Source organism: Rhynchophorus ferrugineus, unplaced genomic scaffold, assembly GCF_030347505.1.
Source record: "Rhynchophorus ferrugineus isolate W39M unplaced genomic scaffold, kcgeb_rfMv2 rfM1, whole genome shotgun sequence".
Classification (NCBI taxonomy): Eukaryota; Metazoa; Arthropoda; class Insecta; order Coleoptera; family Curculionidae; genus Rhynchophorus; species Rhynchophorus ferrugineus.
Genome location: NW_027472580.1, coordinates 42,705,330 through 42,717,632, shown reverse-complemented (window position 1 = coordinate 42,717,632; position 12,303 = coordinate 42,705,330). Strand labels below are relative to the sequence as shown.

Sequence of the window (12,303 nt, the reverse complement as noted above, 5' to 3'; positions counted from 1 at the left end):
GTTTGGATACTTTAATATATATTTGATTGATTATTTTTAAGATGATAAATATTCAGAGTCAATACAAATAAGTTGAGAATTTTCGATATTTTTAAATAATTTTTAATATTATTATCTAAGGTTTATTAATATTACGGATAATTAAAAAATACTGCGAATGAGATTTTTATCAGATATTTTAAATAAATACGCAATTTTCTATGGAAATTTAAATAAAGAGACTTAAATAGAAATAAAGATATCCAAAACGTTTAATTAAATTTAAGCAACATTTCAATATAACTATTTTTAATTAGATTTATTATATTTTAATATATCATATTCTATAAGAAATATATATTTAAGAGTTTAGGTGACATATTCTGTTGGCACCGATTTTTAAGATATCTCACTTGATGAAAATTAGTAACCTAACAATTTTTTTAAAAACTTTACCATTTCTTGGAACTTGTTTGATTAAGTAGTAATTTCTGCCATTTTTATGACAAAAAATAATTTAACTAAAATCAAATTGGAAACATGTTATAAATATTGTCAATTATTAGCTACTATTTGATTTGATCTTTCGAACAAGAAGGGAACACTGCATCGCAAACACATTTTTTCTTGAAGTAGAAATGTACGAATTGGCATTTCTTGCAGACTTTATATTTTAACCGCATCGATTGTAGTCAATAGCGATCTTCATTTATAATTTGATAAATTGGATGTTGACGGTTTGCTAAGCTTAATCCATGATTTTCACGCTTGATATTGTTGCAATTGCATTTTTGATTACCGGTGCTAATTCGATGTAAAAAAGACTTTTTTAAATATTTAATGTTTTTCATTCACAATACGTTTATCGTTTCTATTGTTGATTATTAGTTACTAAATAAGCTAAAATTCTTCATAATTTGGATAGTTCTTGAAGTGAAATAATTCTATGACTTTTGTAGGATCTTTGGGTTACTTTTTATCTTGTAAATCAAAATTACTACTTAGAAAACGTACAATCTATTTGGTAGTTTTACACATGCAGCTCATGACTTTCTCTTTTTTCAAATTAAAATAATTGACAAACAATACAACATTTGACAAACTGGTTACTCTGGTTTTTAGTTCAATCCATTGGGGTAAATTTTTATCAGAGATTTAGTCTATCGATGGGAAATATTTTGTGTTTTTTTTTTCATTATCTGTAATATATATATTAAACCAGTGAGCTTATCAGAGATCTGGTAACAGAGGTTTAGAATGATGCAATACGTTGATTATTTTCAATATTTCTGGAATATTTCATGCAATTAGTCGATATGAACTAAAGCTACTCACACTTCAAAGGAAACATTGCTTACAATATATATATATATATATATATATATATATATATATATATATATATATATATATATATATATATATATATATATATATATATATATATATATATATATATATCCAGTCCAGCTGCTGCTGCAATGGTTACAGTTTTCAGATTCACCGGGGTGTGGTTGTAAATTTGTGTTCTAATTGTTATTATCCAAGACAAGAAAGTAAAATCCAACTATGAACGATTCCAAATATGCTAGTCAGTAGCTACGCAAGATAGAAGATATTAACTACATTTAATAATAATAATAACATAAATTTAATAATAAATTGAAATTCATTTAAATTTAAATTTTATTGAATAAATAACAACCTTAATAACATTTTATAGAAACTATATTTTGTTTCAGAAAACGACATTTTAAAATTAATTTCATATTGAGAGTAAAAAGTATAAAAATAAATAAAGTAATAACAAAGTTTAACTTCTAATGACGAACGAATTCCATTTAAGAAACAAATATATTCGGCACCATTTTATGACTGGAACCCATCAAAGCGTAACATTTATTTTGAATTGTTTCATTACCTTGACGAAAGGAAGTTTCAAAAAGTTTAATTAGTAAAACAAAGACGATGCTAATCAGTTTGTGTTTTTTCTAATTTCATTGAGAATAATTGACAGTCGTGAAATAATTTTATTAAAATTAATTTACTAAATCCATCAATTTTCATATATTACCTTATATTTACAATGTACAACTTAATATACAATTACTTAATTATATTAATTATATTTAATATAAATATTTATGTAATTATATTATTTAAAAATGATCAAGTTTTTTCAATAATAAATTTTAGTTGATTTTGTTGTGAACTTCTACAGATTGGAAATTAGGTAAGATATTGAATTTTAAATAAGTGTTTTGGTAAACGGAGTACGCTACATAGATATTTTAACTGATTTTCCGGCAATATCATTGAGCTGGACTTGTACCGACTCTGGTTCCAATGGGATAGTTGCGTGCCCCACTAGCCGCATAACAATCAATATTTTGTGCATTAACGGCAATTGACGGTAGTTCGGTAACCGCGTCCCGTATTTTGGAGCCGGTTATTGGTCAGCGCACAGCTGAGATTTGACGTCATTACATTATTTTTTAACGGTATATATTAAGGAGATGTTCACGAACAAATTATTTTTAAAATGGGCCACTGCCAAACTAACCCGAGTGGCGATTTAATTAAAATTACTTTTCATAGCCGGAAGTTGTACTTTTTTGAATAACTAATTATCAAGAATAACATATGGTAAATTTGTATTAGGACTTTACATAAGATCTTGATTTTTTTCTGTAAAAATCAATACTTTGTGTAAAAAAAATCGTAAAAAATATACCGCTAAATCTATGAAATTGATTGCTAGCTACTAATTTTTCTTTGCAAAATTTCATAACTTATGTATTTTTGGGGAATGTTGAAGAAGTGCTGCTTAGTCAAAAATACTGTTTTGATTGAAATAGACAGCTGGAGAACGCCAAAGCAGAATATCATATGTCAAAAGAACCTATTAAACGACTATCGGTTCATCTAGGATTTCCTATGTGTGCTTTCTAGAGAATTTGTATCGAACATTTCCGCCAAACGAGATTGTTTGATATGTATAAACCAATCTCTGTATATTGTTTTATTTGAAGAAGTATTGCTAATCTTAGTATGAATTGAAATCATGTTTGAGAGATAAAATAGCATTTAACAGTTTTTATTTATTTATGATAAATTAATAATTATTTGTGTCTGTCATATAAACGAATATTCATTAAAGACGGGCTGATGTTGAAATGGCAGCGTGTGAAGTATTAATTGAGCAAGAGCAATTTTTCCGAAAAATGTATATGTGCTATTTTTACATAACGTGTGAATGTCATTGAATTTGAAGTCGCTGGACCGATTTTAATGAGGTGGTTTAGATTGACAACTAAATTTAGTAATAGAGACTGCGATATGATTTTGGGAATGCTTTTTTAACACAATACATGACGAAAACATATAACAACAAAATTTCATTCTTAATATTTGTCAGACTTTGTGATTGTGATGATCTGATAGTTTCTTGACATGAATCCGGATGGCTCAATTTGAGCGAGAGCTCGATTTATATAGACTTTAAGGACATTAGTTAATTGCGACTTATTGGTATATAAGCTGACCACTTCAGAAAATCCCCCAAAAATATATCTAGTGGAGTCAGATTATACGATCCTGGTGGATTCACAAAACCTCTACTAACGGTAATCCTATCCTTAAATTGTTGATGCATGATTGTTTATCGCGTGGCACGTAACGCTCTTCTGTTGGAGCTAGATATTTACGTCCATATAGTTGAGCCAAAATAAATCGATTCTCATCATTCTAAATTGTTCACCGTTGGCGTTGCTTTGGAAGGTACCCGCAATTTAGGCAGATTTGAAGGCCGAACATGTTCCTCTAAACATTATTACACATCTTCAGACATTTTATGATGGTCCCATTATCTGCGTGCGAGTGCGAAATGATTTGTCAAATTCATTTAAGATTTAGGCTGATGTTCTTCAAGGCGATGTCATCTCTCGCGACAGCGACATGACGTTTAATATGATGCTACAGACTTCTTGACCGATCTGATGATGACAAAATGGTTGTTGACACTTCGACCATTCTTCATGATATAGTTTGAGTATACATAAAGAAAACACCTGCTATTGTAAATCTTAACAACGGGATTCAGTTAGAGCAAGTGCTGAAGAAGAAAGTAGTATGTGCTCTCAAGCAGATACAAGTAATATGTCAAATAGGTCAATCTGCAAGAAATTTTTTTCTCTAAGATGGTGCATGTGGAAGAGAGAAAAATTACAATTAAGGTTAGCAACGAGTTCTCTCAAACGCCTGTATTGCCAATCCAGCTGTGTCGCTCAGACACTTGCAGACTGTTACAGTCTGGCATATGTAAGCTTAATAAAAATATTGAACCAGATTACTGAAAGCGAAGTGAAGAATTAAAGACTAACATTATGTGAGGTCAGAATGATTGCGACAGAATAGAGATTTGGAGAATAATAGCACAAACATCAGCTTAATGGTTGAGAAGTAGACACTTTCCCAAAGCGTAGGATATGGATTGATGCTGATGATGATCACCGTTGATTGGACTTTTCGGCCAAATTTAGGGTACTATTCTCTTTACAGACATTCTTTACAGATTAAATAGACGCCATAAAAATAAAATGGCAGCCAGAGTCTACCAACATCGGACTGCCTTTATTGCAAATCGTTATATTAACTATCAAGTAACTTTATCGAGTAGTTCTATTTTCTTTTTTAGGTTTTTATACACAAATAGTTTTATAAAATTCGTGAAATTTTGAATGTAATATCTTGTAAATAATTATACTTTAAATTTTGTCTATTTAATTAATTTTATTTATTTTTAGATTCAGATATTTCTTTTCTTAGGTCTATAGTCACGCTGAAAAAGCCAATGCCCAAAAAGCAGATTAAAAAAAGTTGATGACCTTATATATTTGACAGCATATCAAAAGACTACAGAATCATTTCATGCCTTAAAGATCGTCAGCAGTGATTAATCAAATTCAGGTCTAAACCATTTCGAATAGACCAGCACTTCACGTCGTCAAAAAATCGTGAGTCATATTTTTGTTGATTTATATGATGATAATCAGAACCTTCTAGAGGTATTGCAGGTGTGTTTACTAAGAAAATATACATGTATCTATGACTATGATCTGTAAATAGATATTACGTAATCTATTTATTTAATTACATTTTTTAATATACTGTCATTTTCTAATTTATTGTTCGGTTAAGTTTAAAATTATATTTTCCCATAATTTAATGTGTGTATGTAGATGGTTCTTTAGATTGAAATCGAATATTTAAAATGCGGATAAAAGAAGGTGGATGGTGAATTTTTGATAGTCATCTCATCTCGAAGTGGTGAAAGTATCAGCTGACACCTATGCAACTAAACATTCCTAAGAGATTGATTCGAATAGAAAGCTGGTTCGGACATGAAATATATTTAGAGCATTATGAACCGCGCCTACAGTATTAAATATTTTCAGTATAGTTGATTGGTATAATATTTTATATTCATGTCATTCTTAGATATCTAAATGATAAATCATTTCGTAGAACTTACCCGAAGTACTACCGAAAAGTCAAACAACTTTTATCAAAACATAAACAGATTTAAAAATATTAATCTGAAGTGTTGTAGTAAATAATATTGTTTGTTCAAATAATAGAAATATCAGAGTTTCCTACAAATTTCGCCACTTGACAGCTGACAGTTAAGGAAAACTTCTTAAAATGTCTAAGTCTACAAAATAGTTTTTTTAATAATACATTATTAAGTAAATGTAACTTGCAAGTTCAGGTCAAATTTAGAAAATTATTTTCTATTAAAGTTTAAGTACAATACACCTTTATTTAAAATGATAGTTATCTTTACTTTTAGAAGTAAGAGTGTTTACGCATGAGTGTAATAATTAATAACAATATTGTACACTAGAAACAAAGTTGTCATAGCAATAAAGTTTATATTGAATCAAATCAAGCACCTTATACCGAATTGATGATAGAAGGTTAATGATTACTATGCATCATTTCATTAAAAATATTTAGAATGTATAAGAATTATTGCTAGTAAATACTTTACCAATAAATGACCATGTAAAGCCTTATATAATGTATTTATTATACATGTGATGGTTTGTCTCCATCTGGCTTGGTATGATTACAGTTTTTTAGATAGATATATTTGTCAATTAGTAACAATTAGATAAACATTAATCAATATCACCTTCGCAATTTTCCAACAGAAATATGTAGAACACAGTATATATATCACTAAAGTATATAAAATTTGGCATATAAATAATACCGTGATAATTTAAAAAAAAAATTCTAACAATAGCATCTAACTGATTCAAATAATGTTTTTGACATGTTGAATGATGTTAGTTTTAATGGAGATATGTAATTAGTGTTCCACTTGCAACGGTTGTCTTGCACCTTAATTTTTTATATAATAATAATTTGTTATATAATTTTATATAAGAATATATAATAAAATAATAATATAATAAATAATATATAATAAAAGCAATCAAAAATTAAATTTAGTGTAACTGTCACCTTCACCATTTCGTGGCAAAATATACAATATATTAATAATATAGAAGACGTTAAATTTAAATTAATTATTATATATTTTAACTAATATAAATAAAATTACTCTGTACTTTTCACAACTAGTTTTTATTTTTACTCCCCATATATTTTTAACTTATGAAATAAATAATATTCATATGTTTTAGTATATGTGAAAATTAGTAAATTATTATGTATTAAAATTAATAATAAAATTATGGGAATTATTTTATGCTCATTGCATTTGTAAATTGAATTGGAATGTATGATTTGAAAATAATTCTACTGTGTCTAATTTTATATAATTATCACAAAATATTTGATAGACTTCATCAAATTATTTGATACACATATTAAGAATTAAGTTAGTCCCTGTTTAATAGTAAAACATATATTCTTCAACATTAAATTTTATTTCATTAGAAACAAATTAAATAAAATTATATAAAGTGTAATTGGAATACTTACAAATATATATCGTCATCTTTATTTATGGAGCAAGTACAAATGTTCCGGATATTTGTACCCTTTAAATGGCCTATTGATTCGTTGGTTTTTTTACCCCTTCGCCGCAGTATGTCGGCCTTTTTAACCACGTCGTGATTGAACAGGAATTTTAAGTCAACCATTGCGCGGCTGTTTAGATTATATAGCCAAAAAGCCTTCGGGGGCTCGAACTAGTAATTTTAGCAATTTTTAGCATCGTTTTCATTACATCGCGAAAGAGGTTAAGGGTTTTTTAATTTTGACAGTAACAGTGACACTGACAGTAAACGATCGATAAGGGTATGTTTGTTATAAAATATTTGTTTATTATTGTTTTTTAAGTGTATTTTGTAGCATTAATAATGTGTTGTAATAATCGATATGCTTTCCATTTGGTATGTTATAATCACTCCTGCAAGAATTAGATTTAATGATTTATGACATATATTCTTGATAAATAGGCGAAGGTACCTTTTAAATTTAAAACTAGTAACAATTTTTGTTTAAAAATCTCTCGGTGTAAAGTTTTTTCTAAAAAGTATATTTTTTCAAATAGTTTCAAATAAAACAGTATTAATATGCCTTTTATATTGCTCTTGTTAATAAAGTAGCGGATGCTGTTATGTTTGTGATAAGGCAGTTTTCATTTGAGTATTTTCAAAATTGTGACAGCAATGTTAGTTTAATTTCAAAATTAAGATTTTGTCTATTTTAAACTACATTATACATGAATAACCTAATTTATTTTTTTATCTAGCTAATAATCTTCTTTGAAAAATACTTACCATTTTCTTCTTCTGACACTACCATCAGCTATGTTTAAAGAAGTTATGGTCATTTCGGATATTTTAGCAGAATGCTATCTACTTAGCATTGTTTGAACATCAACTTAGGTACCTGGAATGAATGAGACAAATTATCCTATTATATCTGACTTATTGTTATTATCGAGTTATAGGTGATTACATTAAAATAGCTTCAATGATATTATAAACTAGTTCAATGTTATTTTATCCAACCTGACGCATTGTGTACAATGAAAATAAAATCGCGTATCGGTATTATATTGTTATTTGATGAAACTGCCGAGAACGACAATTTTTTTGTCATTAAACTACAATTTCGTGTTATAAATACAGTCGGTTATTTGTATTTAACGCTTTAAAATGAAAATTGGTATGTTTTTACTAATTGTTATAATTAATCAATTAGTTGCCAAAAACTAGAGCCTGTTACAACAAATATATAGAGAAGAGTTTATTTACAGATTCAATATTGTTATGTTTGATTTTTGTTGGTTATTTTAAGAATAATAAGAAAATAATAGAATTTGAAATAAAATAAATAATAAAAAAATATAGTATTTTTACAACTTGATTTTATCCTTTTCAAATTATTCATGCTTTTGGATGTAATGCCTTTTTGCCAAAGATTTTTGTAAACCTTTCTTGAATTTCTTTCGATTTCTCCAATGGTTCTTAAAGTTTCCTTCAATCTGAAGCAGTTTTTTCAGTTGAGGAATTAGATATTTGCCCGAATTTAATTAAGTGGTTTCAAGAAGTAATGTAGCATGAGAAGCATTGTTGTGCTGAAAAAAACCAAGAAATATATCACACCACGATTTTTATATATTACTGTTATAGTAATACTAAAGATGTCGGTAATTATCTTGTTTTATTCGGATCGGATATGTACGTGAAAATTCGCAACGGCATTATAGCTTTTACAGCTCATGTGGTAAACAAAATAATATATATACGTAAAGTAATAACCAACTATAGAATTTTGAGCCAATAGTCCTAGACTTCACACAAAACATGCTAAAAATACTAATATACAATAAAGACAATTTATAATTATAAAGCATTAAATGTAATTATATAATTATTTTAAAAGAAGATACACTGTTTCGCAAGTCGTTGAAAACGATGGTTAAATAGTCTAGATTTGGCTACCTGGGGTTACCCGGCTGTTAGGAGACATCAAAGGAATGTTCCAGGGAAAGAGGTTTGGATCAAATAAACACATGTGATAGTTAGGTTCTATCTTGAAAGTAAAAAGAAAGCGTTCTATTAGAAATGTGTAACATAAAATACTATAAAAATTATATCTTGGATAAAGCTAGTAGAATTATATCATAGATAGTTAGGCTCGGTGCTTATTTAGCGATGTTATATGATATCTCATTTTTATTTAAAGTATTGTAAAGCTTATCTATCTTTTCATATACGATTTCTGTAATATCATATTAAATATAGGGGTCAAATTACAATTATTGAAAGCATTTAAAATATATTGTGCAGATAAAGAAATGGTTTTTGAAGCAGTATATCTGTGTGAAATACTTCCAAAGTAATAGATGCTTACAATAATATACTCAATATCGTCAACATAATAATACTATTAAAATATAATACTTTCCGTTGAAATATTTTCTGTCGTGGATGTTTTTTAGTTTCCGGAAGTCACATATTGCTACTTTTGGGGAGTAAGGATGTCTTACAACTGTGATTTTATTTTCGACTGAATTCTGAAGAGTTTCTGTTGCGGTGCGGTACGACGCGTTAGTATGGTGTAATTAGATATCCTTCCTCGAGACTTAACATATTGGACAAACAATTTCCAATATATTTTTTATTTTTTACCAACTTCCTCATATAATATTAAATAATAAATCAAATTTACTGAGTATATAATTTATATAACAAGTATATAAATTATATAAATAAACGTATTTAATATAACGTATAAGTAATAACATTAAAAATATTAAAAAACACTAAGCCATGCAGTCAGTAACGGTTTTACAAATAAATTAGCCTTTACTGTTCAATCTGTAGGTAGGTTTGTTTTTTGCCAATATTTCAGGTAATGGGATGACTGGATAATTACACATGACTTTTTTCATTTTCCTACACCAATCTCATCTTCCTTTGATTTTTCAATATCTTCTTCGTTGCTGAAATATTTTTGAAGCATCATAGTAAATCAATCACAAGCACTTCTTCAAGGAGTTATTTTCCAAGAACTGTTGATGATCATAGATCATGGCATAATAAGTTTTCTAAATGTCTGGACCTATCTACCGTAAATTAATTTATTCGGTGGATTAAAAACGGATTTTTTGCTTGAATTTCTATGTATTTTTTGATATTTTGTAGAAAATGTAAATAATTGGTTTTACCCGCTTGGTTACAAGAGTAGATTTACTTGTTATTATTCTTCGATTATTGTAAGTATAATATAAGGGCTTGTTATCTACACAGGATAGAGAAAATAATATGAACACCCGGCAATTGTTTCTATGATGTTGGATATGGAAATCTACTCAACACTCTCTGTTCTAAAACTCCCGGTAATGGTTTAATTATGTTGAAGTCTGGCGATTGGGTTGATTAGGGAAGATGTTTAATGATATTTTGATGGTTCTCAAACAAAGACTGAATCTTTTTGGCTATATGTATGGGTGCATTAACTTCTTGGATTATGACAGTATTTGGAAGCAATATGCTAGTCAGCATATGATGCAATAAGAACTTCATCATTGAGGATGTTGAGATATTCAGTCGCAGTAATCCGGCCAATGATCTGAATAAGAGGACCAGCTGAAATACAACATTATTTCGCCCAAATCATAAATGAATCTCCCTTATGCTAGTCTGTAGGAAACATGCAGTACGGGTTGTAGGCTTCTTTTGATTCATCGGACCATACCACATTCTTACAACCATCAAAATAATATATTGCAGTGGATTCATTTTGTTTTATCTATCCTCTGTATTTGGATTTCATAATTTCATTCAATTGATGCGCAAATAACTTGATGACAAATATGAAGCTATTTTTGTTTTTATGTAAAATGACCTTTTAAAGCCTCCTTTACTATAAAATTAAGAAGAATTAAAAAAAACCTAAACAAGTATATTTTTAAGTTAATGTTTCATTAAATATTGTTTAGCAGTAGCAAAACAATAAAGATAAAGGTTATTTTCCATAAATATAAAATGTGCAATAATAGAAATTTTGTACGTGCTGTGGTGTCTTAATTGTTTCTGTGTTTTCAACGTTGGCTAAATACATTTCGGCATCCGGCTTACAAATTCTGATCAAAAATAACACTTATTTGTTAAGTATTATTTAAATAGTTTGGCCTTTTTAATTTTGAAATCAATTAATCGAATCCATATCCAAGCAAACAACGATTGAATGACATTGACAGTGATCAAGATTAATTGAACAATTAGTTTTAGTTAGTATTATAACTCACGTAATCTGATAAAAATTAAAAAAAATGTTCCGTTGACACTAGGACGTTCAAGTTTTGGGGTTCAGAGAATCATTCTTCGGACAATGTCGAAGTTCAGTCAAAATTGTATTGATTTCTATTCGGACAAATTGTACATTACATACATGCCACAATACAGCACTGAGGATTGCTTTTAGTCCCTTTCATACCATCTCACAACATATATTTTTCCAAGAGACACCGTGGCTCATAACACAGGACCTATTATCTTCTAGAATTATATAGGTTACCATTTATTTCTAGCTCTATCTATTATATATGGAGTTAACTATGTATGATAAAACGGATAATAATGTAACGCATTTTTTTTTATTCTGATTACAAGAGAAAAAAGTGGTACACAAAGAAAGATGGGTATACAAGATTAGATGGGTATAAATCGTTAGTGACAACCTATATACTGTTAAAGTGGAACAAACTGTACACTCTTTGAACAGGTGTTTAAATGCTTTTGAAGGTAAGACGTGTAAAAACTGTATGAAGACTATGCGAGCTTGTGTGTGAAGACTCTGTTTGACGACTTGTGTGATTTGTTTGAAGACTGTGCGATTTGTTTGAAGATTGTGTGTGCTTGTGTATGACGAATGTAAACTTTGTGCTATTACAGGTGGCTCCTCTGCAATCAGTATCTTCTCTGTTGTCTACTTGACGTTTTGCTGTCACAAATGATATACCTATATATTCTCTGCAACTAGCTTCTTACTCAGAACTTGTCCAACATCCGTCTATCCGGCTCGTAGGACCAATTGCCCATATGCCAAATGCCTATATCTATCTGAGAGACATGTCATCAATGGAATCATTTTGGACATCACCTGCAGGCTGTTAAGAAACAGCGTATTCTTGGCACCATGTTGGAATATCTATCATTGAAAAGGTATCTCTGCTCATCCAGTAAGTCCATTCCTTTTATGTTGATGTCTTCTCACATAGAAGTGATTGGACGGATAGATTAGTGGGTAGGATTGGATCGATGGTATCACTTT

General features: G+C 28.9%; 2 protein-coding genes across 7 annotated transcripts in view; one reads left to right on the top strand and one right to left on the bottom strand.

Annotated features, from left to right (window-relative positions):
• The window catches only part of LOC143197599 (uncharacterized), a 198,455-nt gene that overhangs the window by 7,348 nt on the left and 178,804 nt on the right, over nucleotides 1-12,303 (top strand). The window contains exon 2 of one of the 5 annotated variants that reach the window (XM_076406167.1): nucleotides 4,785-4,994. The exons of the other annotated variants lie outside the window; for them this stretch is intronic. The gene's annotated coding sequence lies outside the window, so the exon portion shown is untranslated. The remainder of the gene's footprint in view (nucleotides 1-4,784; nucleotides 4,995-12,303) is intronic. 5 annotated transcript variants of the gene reach the window in all.
• Nucleotides 1-12,303, bottom strand: part of LOC143197523 (glutathione hydrolase 1 proenzyme) — a 53,354-nt gene that overhangs the window by 28,088 nt on the left and 12,963 nt on the right. The window contains exon 2 of one of the 2 annotated variants that reach the window (XM_076406070.1): nucleotides 7,797-7,908. In XM_076406070.1, coding sequence (XP_076262185.1) covers nucleotides 7,797-7,849 — 53 coding nt within the window. In that variant the 5' untranslated portion in view covers nucleotides 7,850-7,908. Of the gene's footprint in view, nucleotides 1-6,993; nucleotides 7,247-7,796; nucleotides 7,909-12,303 lie in introns of those variants that run through there. The other variant, XM_076406063.1, reaches the window with a different exon arrangement.